Here is a 13729-nt window from a genome sequence, read left to right as displayed (position 1 = left end):
ACTAAAGGAAAAAGAAACTACATGAAAGTGTTTGCCTCATGGGAGTATGTCTAAATCATGGGAGTATGTCTAAATATTTCCCTATTAAGACCTAAACTTTTGTCTTCAAGATACCATGAAAAATCGAGCCAGTATATCACACCAGGCTTTGCAGTGAAATCCTGCCTTTGTTCTCGTTAGATAAACTGACCAGATGTGTTTTTAGCTGCTGGTTGCTTCAGATGATTAAGTCATCAAATGTGTCCTATTTTGGTAACCTCTGCTGCTGCTGCTAAGTCGCTTCAGTCGTGTCCGACTCTGTGCGACCCCATAGACGGCAGGCCACCAGGCTCCCTCATCCCTGGGATTCTCCAGGCAAGAACACTGGAGTGGGTTACCATTTCCTTCTCCAGTGCACGAAAGTGAAAAATGAAAGTGAAGTCACTCAGTCGTGTTCGACTCTTAGCGACCCCATGGACTGCAGCCCACCAAGCTCCTCCATCCATGGGATTTTCCAGGCAAGAGTACTGGAGTGGGGTGCCATTGCCTTCTCCGTTTGGTAACCTCTAACTTAGGATAAAGGGTTACGGTGCTGCCCTGGGTTTCAGATGACTTGGACCTTCATCTGAGCTCCACTGCTACCTAACTGTGTGACTTTGGGCAAGCCGTTGGATTCTCTGAACTTCAGTTGATGTATCAGATTCTCTGTTGCAAGCTCAGAAATGAATATTAACTATCTTCAGCAAAATTTTTCTTAGAAGGGTGTCAGAGCTTACCTAATGGATGGGAGGCCAGAAGACCAAACCTAGGAAACAGGCAGGAGCCAAGGACATTCAAGGAAAAGCCAGAGTAGGCACAGACTAGTCTCTACCTTGCCACTCTCCCCGTGGTGAATGTGACCATCCCCCACTTTCCTTACTCACTTGGGTCGCCTGCCTGAGATTCAGGAGGCAGTTTCCAGCTGGCCAGGCCTAATCCGCATGCCAGCGTCCTGCAAGGCCCCTTGCAGCTCCAGAGTTGGAAGGTCACCATGACTAGGTACATTGAGGGAGATTCCCCAAGAGGTGACTAGGGTGACAGGCAGGAGAGCTCTCTATTACTGCTTGTCAGCCAGAAACCACAAATGGCAACCCAGACGTACCCCCGTCTCTAGAAATGGGAAGGTTGAATTGTATGGCCGGTGGTAAAATTGTTGATCCTAGATTGTGTTTCTGTCTGGACGTTTCTGAGATGCACATATTTGAGGCAAGAATGAAATAGTTACAAGATCTTATCAGTAAATGAACATTCAAAATGATAAAGGAATATCCGGTAGCGGTGGGGGGGGGGGTGTCCCTCTAATTTATGATCTGTAGGAAAAGGACCAGGAAGATTAGTCCTGATGGAATTTGTTCCTCAGCCTTGAACAAATAGACCTTTTTTCCTTCTTCGTAGGTTGTAGAAAAGTAGGAAAGATGGGTAAATAGCTGCATCTGAAGGTACTTGTGCTGGGCATTGTGCAACAGAGTTTTAATGGAAGACTAGCTAGGACTAAAATAGTCTGGTGGTTGTAGTTAGTGAATAAGAACTGGAGCCATAAGCTTTTCTCCCCTTTGCCAGTGATTGGTTTGCTAATGTACCCCAGCCTCTGCTTATCTGCTGATGGAGAAAAAAATCCTGCTGCTGCATTCACAGGCATGTGTCTGGGAGTTTATATGCGCCGGGTGGGGAGAAAGTTCCAGGTATCCATTGCCATTCCAACATTGTCACTGGAACTTACCACCTGTATGTTGGGGATTGGGTTGGGGATCGTTTAATTACAGAGAATAGTGCATACAATGTTTGGGTTTGGATTTTCTCTCATTGTAATTTCAGTTTCTTTAGGATTACAGAATCAAACTTTTCTCATTACCTGGAAGTTTACTATTGACTTCTGTAGCCATGTTTCATCCATCAAGCAACAATGACTTTCCCTTCCTGTTTTTTGAATTTAGCCAGACTTTTTCAGTAGGTGCTAGTATTCATAGCTCTGTAGTCGTTTGGCCTCTGGTCTGATATTTGAAACTTTTATTATGAAGTTACCTTCTCTGTGATGTGGTCACATTGACTGGGGACATGAATTCTTTTCCACCTAATGGGATTGACATGGCTGCCCTAGTACCTTGAATCTGAAAATCAAACACCTAAATAAACAGAGAAAAGTTAATCAGGAAAGGGAGAGTGTTGTTACGAGAATGAAATGTATTTGATAGTTTTCTCATAAATGAGTATTCTTCAAGATAAAAATATGAAACAGTTCAGGAAAATTATGTGTATTTGAATTTCACATAAATGCCAACAGCTTACCTGTGCAGTTATATTTTGTGCTTTCAGTATTACACAATAATTTACCTATGAGTTTTGGCTTCAGGCAGAAATGCCAAGCAAACTCAAGAACTTGGCATTAGAAACATTATAAACATGAAAATCCACTTTCTTCATTTTAATGTTAAAGTGAAAGCATTACACCCACTGTATGAAACTTGATTTCCCATAGTAAATTATTCATTTCATCTTGTGTGTTACATGTAAAAAAGAATAATGTCTGTCAGACTCACATGTAGCAGTTTGCAGGTGTGTTGCTTTATTTTGCTTTATTTTGACCAGCCTTCCTGCTGGTCATGGTTGACCACCACATTCTTCAAAAATTTATTCTAATCTCAAAACAGTTAAGTGTTTTCTTCCCTTAGTTGACCTTTTCTACACTTTGCCGGAGTAGAAACTGCCAGTTCACAAATTTCATGCTTTGGAAAGTGCTTTTGATTGGGAGGGATTGGCACAGAGTGCTTCCCCGAATTATTTAAAGCAGAGGATTCGTTCCTCTGTTTTTGAGACTAAAAATGCTACCATCGTGCCCAGTTCTTTTCTCTACTATGCAGCCCATCTGGATTCATCTCTCAGCCAGATGTTCTTCATTCCCCTCAGTAAAGTCTTTCTGTTCATGGCCTTGGTCAGGGAACAAAAAGGGAATGCACAGAGCTGAGATCTGAATGAATTTCTGTCCTTTGCTTTCACTTCTGTATCTGCTTTTAAAATCTGTTCTGTTGAAAAGCTCTGTAGGGAAGACATCGCGTTTCATCTTCTGTAAACTATATCATAAAACTAGAACAGCATAGTAAAGACTGATTCAGAGCATGAATTTTCAAATCAAACCTTGGTTTGAATCCTGGCTCAGAGGATTGCTAGCCAGCTGTATGATCTTGGGCAGATAATTTACCATTTCTGAGCCCCTCAGTCTCTTATGTGTAAATTGAGGGTAAAAAATAGTACCCAAGTAACCTTGTTGTGAAGGTTAAATGAAATATTGTGAAGTGCTTAGCTCAGTGCCTCGCATACAGTTGGCATCTACTCAAGTTAGCTATTAGTAGCTCAGTTCATCTGTCAAACAAGGGATGATTTTCCATTTGATGAGCAGGTGATCTTAGGCAGGACACGAGTAGATGTTCTTCAGTTGTATCCCTGATAAAGACTGGAGAACTTCACTGTCACTGTGTTAGAAAGATGATCCTTGTCATTCTCTCATCAAGCAGCTAGTTACTCTCCATCTTTGGATTCAGAGCGTGTTCTTTATCTTGTATTTTCCTTAATATAGGAGTTAAGTCCTCTGGGGTTTGTGTTTAACTTGGGCATCTGTAATCATATGTAGATGGCTCCAGAGAATTTACTGGAGGAATCCTCTTCCTAGGCCAGACTCTAGAGAACTGGTCAGTTCAGAAAACGTAAAAAAGTTTTCACCTACTCTTCTCAATTTTAGAAACCAACTCTGCTGATTGAATCTTCAGCCAGCTGCTTCAGAAAGATGAATATTTACATAAATGAGTCTCTTGTTATCCTAGCAAGATATACTCAGCCTTTACCGTACACTGAAGTACATGTGATTAAATTTACATATTAGTTTCTTCATATGCAAATAAGGCATTTAATTTTCAAGTTGAAATCGATCCTCGTAAGCTCTGGTGGTTTCGAATTTTTTTTTTCACTTCTGTGCCACCATGCTGCCATCCCATCTTTGATAGCATTTATAGAACTTTGACTTTTTCTCAGTGATGAGAAGGGTTTTTTGTAATTAGCCACACTTTCATTCCTGGTCCCTTGTGACCAACACTTTTGTCCCCTTTATGCCACTTTTGTGATCACTGGGGAGTCAAAATTTGAGACCACAGAATAAAGACAGTTGATCATACCGTCCAGAGTGCATCTGCCATGACTCTCTGGGGGCCTACGTTGCCCCTACTAGGGCAGCTCCCAGCCCAGCTGGGTCTGCTGTGCATTTTGTTGTATCAGAAAAGTTTATTGAGATTTGTATAAAAGACTCAAATAGAATGGCATCTTTTCCCTTATACCAATCGTGACTTTGACTCTTGGTTTTTCTTTTATAATCAGGAATTTTCCAGGTAGCTTTGAGTTAAGCACTGACTCTGGTCCTCCACCCCAGCTCCCCACTTGTGAAAGCACTGCATACATTTTGAAGAAGGCACTTAGATATATTTTAAAGCATATGCAACAAATGTATCTAAGAGCAGTATTCCAGAGCTCTAAAAACCAGGAAGTTGGTGTGTTTGTCAAAGAGAAAGTACCTTTGTCTCACAAAAGGAATGACTGAAATAAGCTCTCAACAAGTATACTTCTTTAGTGTCAGATGTAGAGACCACTTTGTGTATTGGAAACCAAAATGCCCCCAGCTGTAACTTGCCTGCTGATAGGTAGACTGGTTACCTTTATTTTTATAAAATATTTTCATTTGTAAGGCAGACAGTTGCTGTGTTGGCAGAAGTGTGAATGTCATTTCCTGTCTGTGGTGTACCCCACTCATCCTGTCACTTAGACATTGTGTTTTAGGTTGTTCCTGTAATGTGAGTGAAACAGAGTGACCCGCAGCAGGGTGACATGTGCACACCACGAATGTAACAAGAGACAAAACTTGTGCAACAGACCACAAGAGCGCAACGCTTTATTTAAAGATGAAAACAAAACAAAGGCAGCCCCTCCCAGCCAGCATGCAGAATTTTAAAGTGGCGTCTGTAGAGTCTTTGTTTTTAGAAGACAAATTTGAATCTGTTTGGCAAGTTACCTCAGAGGTTTATCAGCTTCACACCACATGATTCAAAGATAAAATGAAGTCAAGAACTGACATTATAAAGATGATTTAATTTCATGTGCCAATTAGTTTCTTGTCAAACATTTGTATTTTACAGTCCAGTAATACGCCACATAGTTTTAATTCTATAATTTTCTTAACCTGTGAGATTACAGAATTTCTATTTTATTGTCCTAAATTACAATTCCTGTTGCAGTGATGGGTCAGAAAAAACTATGTGTGGGTGGGGAGGAGGGGGAGAACCCTGGAATGAATTCATTTATTCATCAGATATCTATCGAGTACCTGATACGTGCTTGGCACTGTTTCCAGTGTTGAAGATACAGTGCTGAGCAAAATAAAAGTCTTGCTCTTCATAGAGTTTATATTCTATTATAGGGAGCTGACCACAATCAAATGTATAAATGAATACATATAATTTTAGTTTATGATAAATATCCTGAAAGAAAACAAAAGAGAACAACAGGATAGAGTATGCTGGAATGGGGGGAGGTGATGATATGGAGCTGTGACGTAGAGGGTGACAGGCCAGGAGAATAGCGTCCCAAGTAGAAAACAAAAAGCACAAAGGCCCCCAGAAGGGCCTGAAGTACAAAACAGAAGGAAAACTAGTGCATCCAGATCATAGTAAAGAAAAAGGGCGATGGTATAAGACCAGGGAAGTAACTCCTTATCAGCTGTCACAGGGCCTAGAAGTCCCAGCTAAGGACTTTGGGTTTTATTTATACATACAAAGGGAAGCTGTTGGAGGGTTTTAAGCAGGGAGGTGATATTATATGATATATATCTATATATTTTATTTTTAAAGCACTCTGGTTGCTCTTTGGTAAGTGGATCGTGGTGGTACAGAAATAGTTGCAGACAGACCAGTTTAGAGGCTTTTTGCTGATATAATGTCTGGGGTTAGTTTCACTTCAGGGTCAGGACGAAGAGGCAGAGGTATAGAAGAAACAAGACTGGCCATGCATGGGAACTGGAATGTATGAGAACATAGGGGCTCATATATTATTACCTGTACTTTTGAATCGATTTGAAATTTTCTGTAATAAAACCCTTAAAAGAAAACATTTCAAACAGCAGTCTAAGTGAAAAACAGTGGTGCCCTGGACCGTTGTCAGGGTGGTGATGGAGATATATGGACAAATTCAAGTCTCATAGGTCTTGCTGATGGGTTAGATATATATTGTCAGACACAGAGAAGCCAAGAATAACTGTTATATGTTTGTCCTAAACAACTTGGGTGGATGTGGGCAGGGAATTCAAGAGATTAGTTTTGGCAGTATAAATTTGAAATGCCAATTAGATTTCCAAGCAGAAATGTCGAACAGGCAGAGCAGTGTAATTTATAATACATTAACTAACCCTGACTGGAGTACTCAAAGACAGTCTTGGAATCCTTCATTATGTGTTTCTAAACTTTACCATTAATGGTTTATAAGTTCTATCCTTTTTGAATTCTGTAGATAACATTGTTGATATGAAATAATGCGGATACAATTTTGGTTTTTTTGTGGATATCCACTAGTAATTGTGCTTTGAATAGCCTCTAAGCGGTAATTCTCTGTCTCTGTTGAGCTATCATTCACGTGAAGGATCATATCACTACCCAAGGCACACTCTGTGAGGTGAACATACTTCCTGTGCACTATGCCTTTTTAACGCCATGGAAATGCAAGTTTATGAAAGTAAAATTCTGAGTAACACTTTACTGTGATACGTGTGTATTTTAAATATAAATCTTTTTTTGCAAACTTATATCTATTGTTAGTAGCTAAGTATTATAACACATTTCACATCTGATTAAAACACTGTTGAAACACCATTATTGACAACCATAGATCTATGAGTTGGTAAACTAATGTCTATTAAGGGCGCCAGTCCAAGAAGCTTCTTATTCTTACTGACTTCTCACAAGAAGCTCAATTCGTTTATGAATCTCTCTTTTATAGATAGAGAAACTTAGGCCCCCTAAACTCACTCAGGTAAGAAGTAGCAGAGTTAGGATTCAAACCCAGGCAGTCTGGTTCCAGACCCTTTACCCTTGTTTCTAGAACCTACCCACTTAACTGCTACTATGTAATGTACGCAGAATAGTGTGAATTTTGTTCCAGAAGAATTGTCTGTAGTAGACAAAACTGTGAGTAACCAGAGTTTCTCTTTTTTCCTTTTTTTAAATTGAAGCAGAGTTGATCTACAATGTCATATTAGTTTCTGGTGTACAACAAAGTGATTCATACATATGTATACATGTTCTTTTCCATTGCGGTTTGTTACAGGATATTGAATATAGTTCCCTGGGCCATACAGTAGTACCTTGTTGTTTATCAGAGTCTCTTGATTTTATTTTTACTTCGTCCCATGAGGTTGGAACTTTAGAAGAGGAAAGAGAAAATAATCCCAAAGTCAGTCTTTATCTTACTCTTCAGTTTTTCTTCCTTAAAGTACTTATTTACTTATTTATTTGTACTTTTTTCCTTGCAGCATCAGCGAGAGCTTTCTAACTGTCAAAGGTGCTGCCCTTTTTCTACCCCGGGGAAATGGCTCATCCACACCAAGAGTCAGCCACAGACGGAACAAGCATGCAGGTAAAGCTCCACATATGCCACTCCTTTTCTTGGTTTCTTTGCCTTTTGTTTTGTCTTAGAAGACTGATTACCTCCATTGTCATTTCTCCAGCAGTTCTGTAATAGTGAAAGAAAGCATTGTACTATGCTGTAATCACTTTTCTTTCATGCTCATAGACCATTTTTCTGGCACTTAGCAGAATACCTTATACATGAAGTAGATGTTCAATAAATTTTTGTTGGAAAAATAATAAGGTACAAAAAAGACGTTAAGGACGTATTAATGTGATTTCTCGAGTAAGGTTTTGGTAATCAGCTAAAAGATGTTCAGATGTTTCCTCAAATCCTATGCAGTATCAACTGACCAAAGATAGTATTTGTTTTGGTCTGCTGTCTAGGGAGTCACAAAATTAATATGGTATATTACTAACTTTAAGTAAATTCAGTGTCACTATTGTGATAACAAAAGTTATTATATCACATATTTAAATATCAGAGTCTGTCTTGATTGTGTTCACATTAAAAAGACTGAAAATGTAATTCAGAAGACAGAGAAACAGGGAGTCATCAAATAAATGTTCACTTAGGTATGGGTATAATGCTCTGATTTTGAAATAACCTACTAATATTCTTCACCTAATAACAATATGAGGCTTTTTTCCCCACACCTCCAAACAGTTCTCAGACCCTAACTGGGTATCCGGCAATTCAACTCATTTTTGACACTGTCTACCTGGAGGTAGTGTCAGATTCCACAGGTTAAGGGCTCTATTGTATAAGGCCGCCCCTCCCTATCCCACATTTCAGATGCCAGTCATCAGTCCAACTTGTCATAGATTGAATGTTCCAGTGACCCCTTCCTTGGGATTGTGTAATTTGCTAGAGCAGCTCATAGAACTCAGAGAAACATTTTACTTGCTGGATGGCTGGTTTATTATAAAAGGATATAACTCAGAACAGCCAGATGGAAGAGATGTGTAAGGCAAGATATTTGGGAAGGGGCAGTGGGCTTCTATACCCTCTGAGTGTACACACTCCCCAGTCTTCACATGTTCCTCAATATAGCAGCACTCTGAAACCTGCCCTCTTGAGTTTTTGTGCTGGCTTCACTACACTAACATCATTAAATTATTGGCTATTGGTAATCCATTCAACTTTCAGCCCCTCTTCCCTCCCCAGGTAAGGAAATTCCAACCCTCTGATCACATAGTTGTTTCCCCTGGCCACTGGCCCCCATCCCGAGGTACTCTGCTAGAGTGTCAGGTCATTAATATAACGGAAGACATCTTCCTGGCTCCCATCATTTAAGAAATTACAACAATATTACAAACTCTGTGCCACGAACTGGACAGAGATGAAATATATTTCTTATTATAAATCGCAATATCATACCCACTAACAGTAGAAGATGCATTTATATTTCCATATGTTAGACTTCTCTAGGGGCTTCCCTGGTGGCTCAGACGGTAAAGCGTTGTCTGCAATGCTGGAGACCCGGGTTCAATCCCTGGGTTGGGAAGATCCCCTGGAGAAGGAAATGGCAACCCACTCCAGTACTCTTGCCTGGGAAAATCCCATGGACAGAGGAGCCTGGTAGGCTACAGTCCATGGGGTCGCAAAGAGTCGGACACGACTGAGTGACTTGACTTTACTTTTACTTTTTAGACTTCTCTAGAGTTAGGTGCATCTGTGGTGATGAGGTTAAGAAAGAATTGAAGAAAGTTTGTCTCAGGAGAGAGGTCTCCAGGTATAGGATATTCATAGTTTAGGAAGATAACCAGCCTTATGCCTCTCTTCTAAATAGCAAGTCTAATTTGTATCATTTTGGGGGGAAAATAAAAGTTGGTTGTCCTCAGGACAACAGAGAAACCTCAATCAGTGCTACACAGAATGTTTGCTTATTGTCCAAAATAGGCCATTTGGATGACATATTACCTCGAGGAGTGGAGGAAATTAGAATTAGTAAGAAAAGAACAAAGAAGACTGTAAACCTTGAGTGTGTAGGTCAAAGGTGAAAACCAGAAATCCTGGGTCCCATTGAGCCAGTAGTTGAGTTTAGCTCCAGTCCAGATAATCTCAGCTATTTTAGTGGCTGCCCTACTTCTTGTTTGGGGCTTCATCTAGTTCAAAGCGTAGAAGCTCAGAATTATAATCCAGCTCATTGGACAGTATTATCCTCCTACCATAACCCCAGCCATGGAAAATTTTTAAAAGAGGCACGCAAAAAAACTCCCCCAAAACTTGAATGCACAGAGGAAGTAGACCCAGTTGAGCTTTGTGTTCCTGTTTGCTGTGGATATTTATCACTTACAGTAAAAAGAAGATGAAATATTGGCTTAAATCCAGCTTGTCTGACTAAGATGTTACTTAAATTGCTCTGTGGCATGTAATGGTAAGTGGGGTCAGGGGCTTTTAAAGCTCCTGGCCCTGGTTGGTCTTTTTCTTTGGTCAGACTTCCACACTCAGCTGCCACCCAGGTTTCTACTTGACCTTGTCCACTGAGCTTTCTCTATACCAAAAAGAAAAGCAGATTTAACACAAACTGAATGGACTTTACTTGTGATTCAGACCAGACCAGATGAGGCAGTGTGAGTATAAATGCAGCTCATAGAGCCAGACCTTCGCATGAGCTGGGAGTTCCCTTAGCCAAGTCTACAGTAACTGAAAAGATGATTGCAGAACTGAGAGCAGATCAAGGGCTTCCTCTGTCTCATGGTACTTTCTTCTGCATGTTTCTCGAACCAGTTAGAATTTTATCTGGTCTTCATTAAAAATGTCCAAGTACTTTTTTATAATCAAAAGGCAATATCATAAATGAGTGTCTGCTAACATTTTAAAGAGAAACAGCCAAAAGTCTATAAAATCAAACAAGTCTAAAACGTCACTACCAGCAGTGAAATATATGAAAACAAAATGTAGAAAAGGGATATTAATGGTTCAAGTGTGTTGCCTCTGTTAGTCTCTGTGAAGGACGGTTTCCTAGTAGGAAGCACCCACTTTGTTCATGGCAGTGCTTTTCACCACTGACAAACCTGAGCTTCTACATGCCCCACTCGCAGAAGAAGCCCCTTTGTAGGGGTAGGGCTCCCTAACTTTGTTGAACCTTCTGAGAAGCCAGCTAGATCTTTGGGCCAGTAGTAGTTGGAGTGGGGATTTACCGCTACTCTTTGCCCAGAAGGGCTTCCCAGGTGGCTCAAGTGGTAAAGGACCCACCTGCCATTTCATGAGAGGCAGAAGACGCAGTTTCGATCTGTGGGTCGGGAAGATCCCTTGGAGGAGGAAATGAGAACTCACTCCAGTATTCTTGCCTAGGAAACCCCATGGACAGAGGAGCCTGGCAGGCTACAGTAGTCCCTGGGGTTGCAAGAGTCAGACATGACTTAGTAACTGATCATTTGCCCAGAAACGTTTTTCTCTTCTGGAAGTTCTCCATCCTGAAAATTCTTTCCTCAGGTTATTTGTCTTCATAGAACAAAAGGAAAACTTAATTTTTAAAAAGCCTGAGCTGCTTACCTCAATTGTAGCTAGTAATTGTAGGCATTCTTCACTGTTTATACCTAACACTTTGTCTCCCCACTCTCATTCTTTTCTTTTTTTAACAGCTTTTTTGAGACATAAATACTATATTATTCACCCAATTTACCCATTTAAAGTGTACATTCAGGGATTTTTTTTCAGTGTATTCACAGAGTTACACAGCCATCACCACAATCTAATTTTAGGACATTCTCGTCCCCCCAAAAAGCAACCCAGTACCCATTAGCAGTCCCTCCCTATGTCCCCCCACGCTCTCTCCTATCCCTGAACAACCACTAATCTGCATCCTGTCTCTATAGATTTGCCTATTAGGGGTGTTCCGTATAAGGGGAACCATATAAACAATCTTTTGAAACAGGCACCTTTCACTTGAGACATGGCCCCTTTCAAGACTCATCTATGTGATAGTATGTATCTTTTTATGATAGAATAGTATCATAGTGTATGGATATATACCACATTTATCCATCTATCAGTTGATAGACATTTGAGTGTTTTCCATTTGAGGACTAATAGCGTGTTTGTGTGGACACATGTTTCCATTTCTCTTGGATTTCTGCTATGAACCCACACTGGCTCTTGCACATGAGACTTATATTGTGTCTCTGGGTTTGAAGTATAACAGAATGAACCTGGGCAAACATAATAACTCTTCTTTTTAATTTTGAAAGTTGAAAGGTTCTTCAATAGAAGAAGTAAAGAAGCCAACAGTAAAATGGAGGGGAAAGGCAAAAAAACTATTCTTTAAGAGAACAAAATAGGGGAATTCCCTGGTGGTCTAGCAGTAAGGATTCTGCGTTTTCACTGCTGAAGGTCTGGGTTCCATCCCTAGCCAGGGAACCTAAGATCCCATCCCGCAAGTACCACAGGACAGACAACTGTTTGCGAGCCTACTTTTTTTTCTTCCTATCTCTCTCCACTTCTTGCACATATCAGTATTTCATCTCATAATTAACAGCTATGAAGTTACCTAGAGGAAAAGTATGTATGGAGATTCCAAGACCAGTGTGAGAACAGGTTACACTGGCATCTGTGATCATGCAGCTGCGTTAGTCACTTTAGACTCTCAAAAAAGGGTTGGGCAGGAATGAAGTTTTTTTGTTCTCTCATTGTCTTCATTTATGACAGCATATTATCTAATTATCTCTTACTGGCCAAAGCTTCCCTGGTGGTTCAGACAATAAAGTATCTGTCTGTAATGCAGGAGACCCGAGTTCAATCCCTGGGTCGGGAAGATCGCCTGGAGAAGGGAATGGCTACCCACTCCAGTATTCTTGCCTGGAGAATTCCATGGACGGAGGAGCCTGCAACAGGCTGCAGTTCATGGGGTTGCAAAGAGTCGGACACGACTGAGTGACTGACACACAGCCGAAGCTTCAGATTTGCTAGTATAGTAGGGAATATGAGGAAATCTATACTAGTTTGATACAAAGAAATTTCAACTTAGTTTTATAGAACGTATAAAAACTAGTGAAGATTGAAATAATGATTGGCCATTTTAAAGCACCTAATGATATGTTCACTAGAATTTATATCCCTTGAGATTTGCTGTATTTATATACACACACATGCATTTTTGTGTTTTTTTTTTTTTTTTTGGCCATGCCATGTGGCTTGCAAGATCTTAGTTCCTGACCAAGTATTGAACCCATGCCCTCAGCAATGAACACACAGAGTCTAACCACTGGACCGCCAGGGAATTCCCAAGATTTGATGTATTTAATAAGTGCGTGCTCAGTTGCTCAGTCATGTCCAACTCTTATGGACTGTAGCCCTCCAGGCTCCTCTGCCCATAGAACTTTTCAGGCAAGAATACTGGAGTGAGTTGTCACTTTCTCTTCCAGGGGATCTTCCCAACCTAAGGACCGAACCTGCATCTCCTGCATTGGCAGGCGATTCTTTACCTTTGCACCATCTGGGAAGCCTATTAATGAATACTGTCTCATTAATATCAGCTACTAATGTGGAAATCATTTTTAACTGTTGACATTATTCCGGGGGGAATCTAAAAATTTTTTTAATTATGATTTTTGCAGCTGAATATTACAGTTACAAAAATAGGAATGGCAAAATGGTTAGCTTTTTTAAAGTTAGGGATGATTCTAACACTACATACCATACACCTCGGTTTCAAGATTCCCTCAGTTCCACCTTCTGTGGCCCTGAAAACGCAGCCAGTGCTTTCTCTGCCCATCACTCTCATCAACATCAGTCACAGTACAAACTGTGATTGGCCTCAAGTGCAGCTCGGACCAACACAAAGCGCGTTTTAGTGTAGTATAAACTGAAAAGTGAATGTATGGAGATGCAGTCCACCATTCATATAAAGACGCTCAGTTTCTCTGTCTAATTAGAGCCCCTCAGTGAACCAGAACTTTCTTTTACACAAGTTATTAGGGTAGAAGGAATCCTCTCTCTCAACCTTACAATGGAGAATAATTATCCTTTGTTTTGTAAATTTCACCAGGTGATCTCCAACAGCATCTCCAAGCAATGTTCATACTACTTCGCCCAGAAGACAACATCAGGCTGG

The 13729-nt window shown here is 40.4% G+C and overlaps 1 protein-coding gene across 7 annotated transcripts in view; it reads left to right on the top strand.

Moving 5' to 3' along the window:
* The window catches only part of SSH2 (slingshot protein phosphatase 2), a 246584-nt gene that overhangs the window by 178038 nt on the left and 54817 nt on the right, over window positions 1-13729 (top strand). For all 7 annotated transcript variants that reach the window (XM_061389502.1, XM_061389501.1, XM_061389505.1 and 4 more), the window contains 2 exons: window positions 7577-7680; window positions 13664-13728. In XM_061389502.1, coding sequence (XP_061245486.1) covers window positions 7577-7680; window positions 13664-13728 — 169 coding nt within the window. The remainder of the gene's footprint in view (window positions 1-7576; window positions 7681-13663; window position 13729) is intronic.

The sequence above is a fragment of the Bos javanicus genome, chromosome 19 (genome assembly GCF_032452875.1).
Source record: "Bos javanicus breed banteng chromosome 19, ARS-OSU_banteng_1.0, whole genome shotgun sequence".
NCBI classification, from domain to species: Eukaryota; Metazoa; Chordata; class Mammalia; order Artiodactyla; family Bovidae; genus Bos; species Bos javanicus.
Note: the sequence above shows the minus strand (reverse complement) of the source record. Positions and strands in the feature narration are given on the sequence as shown.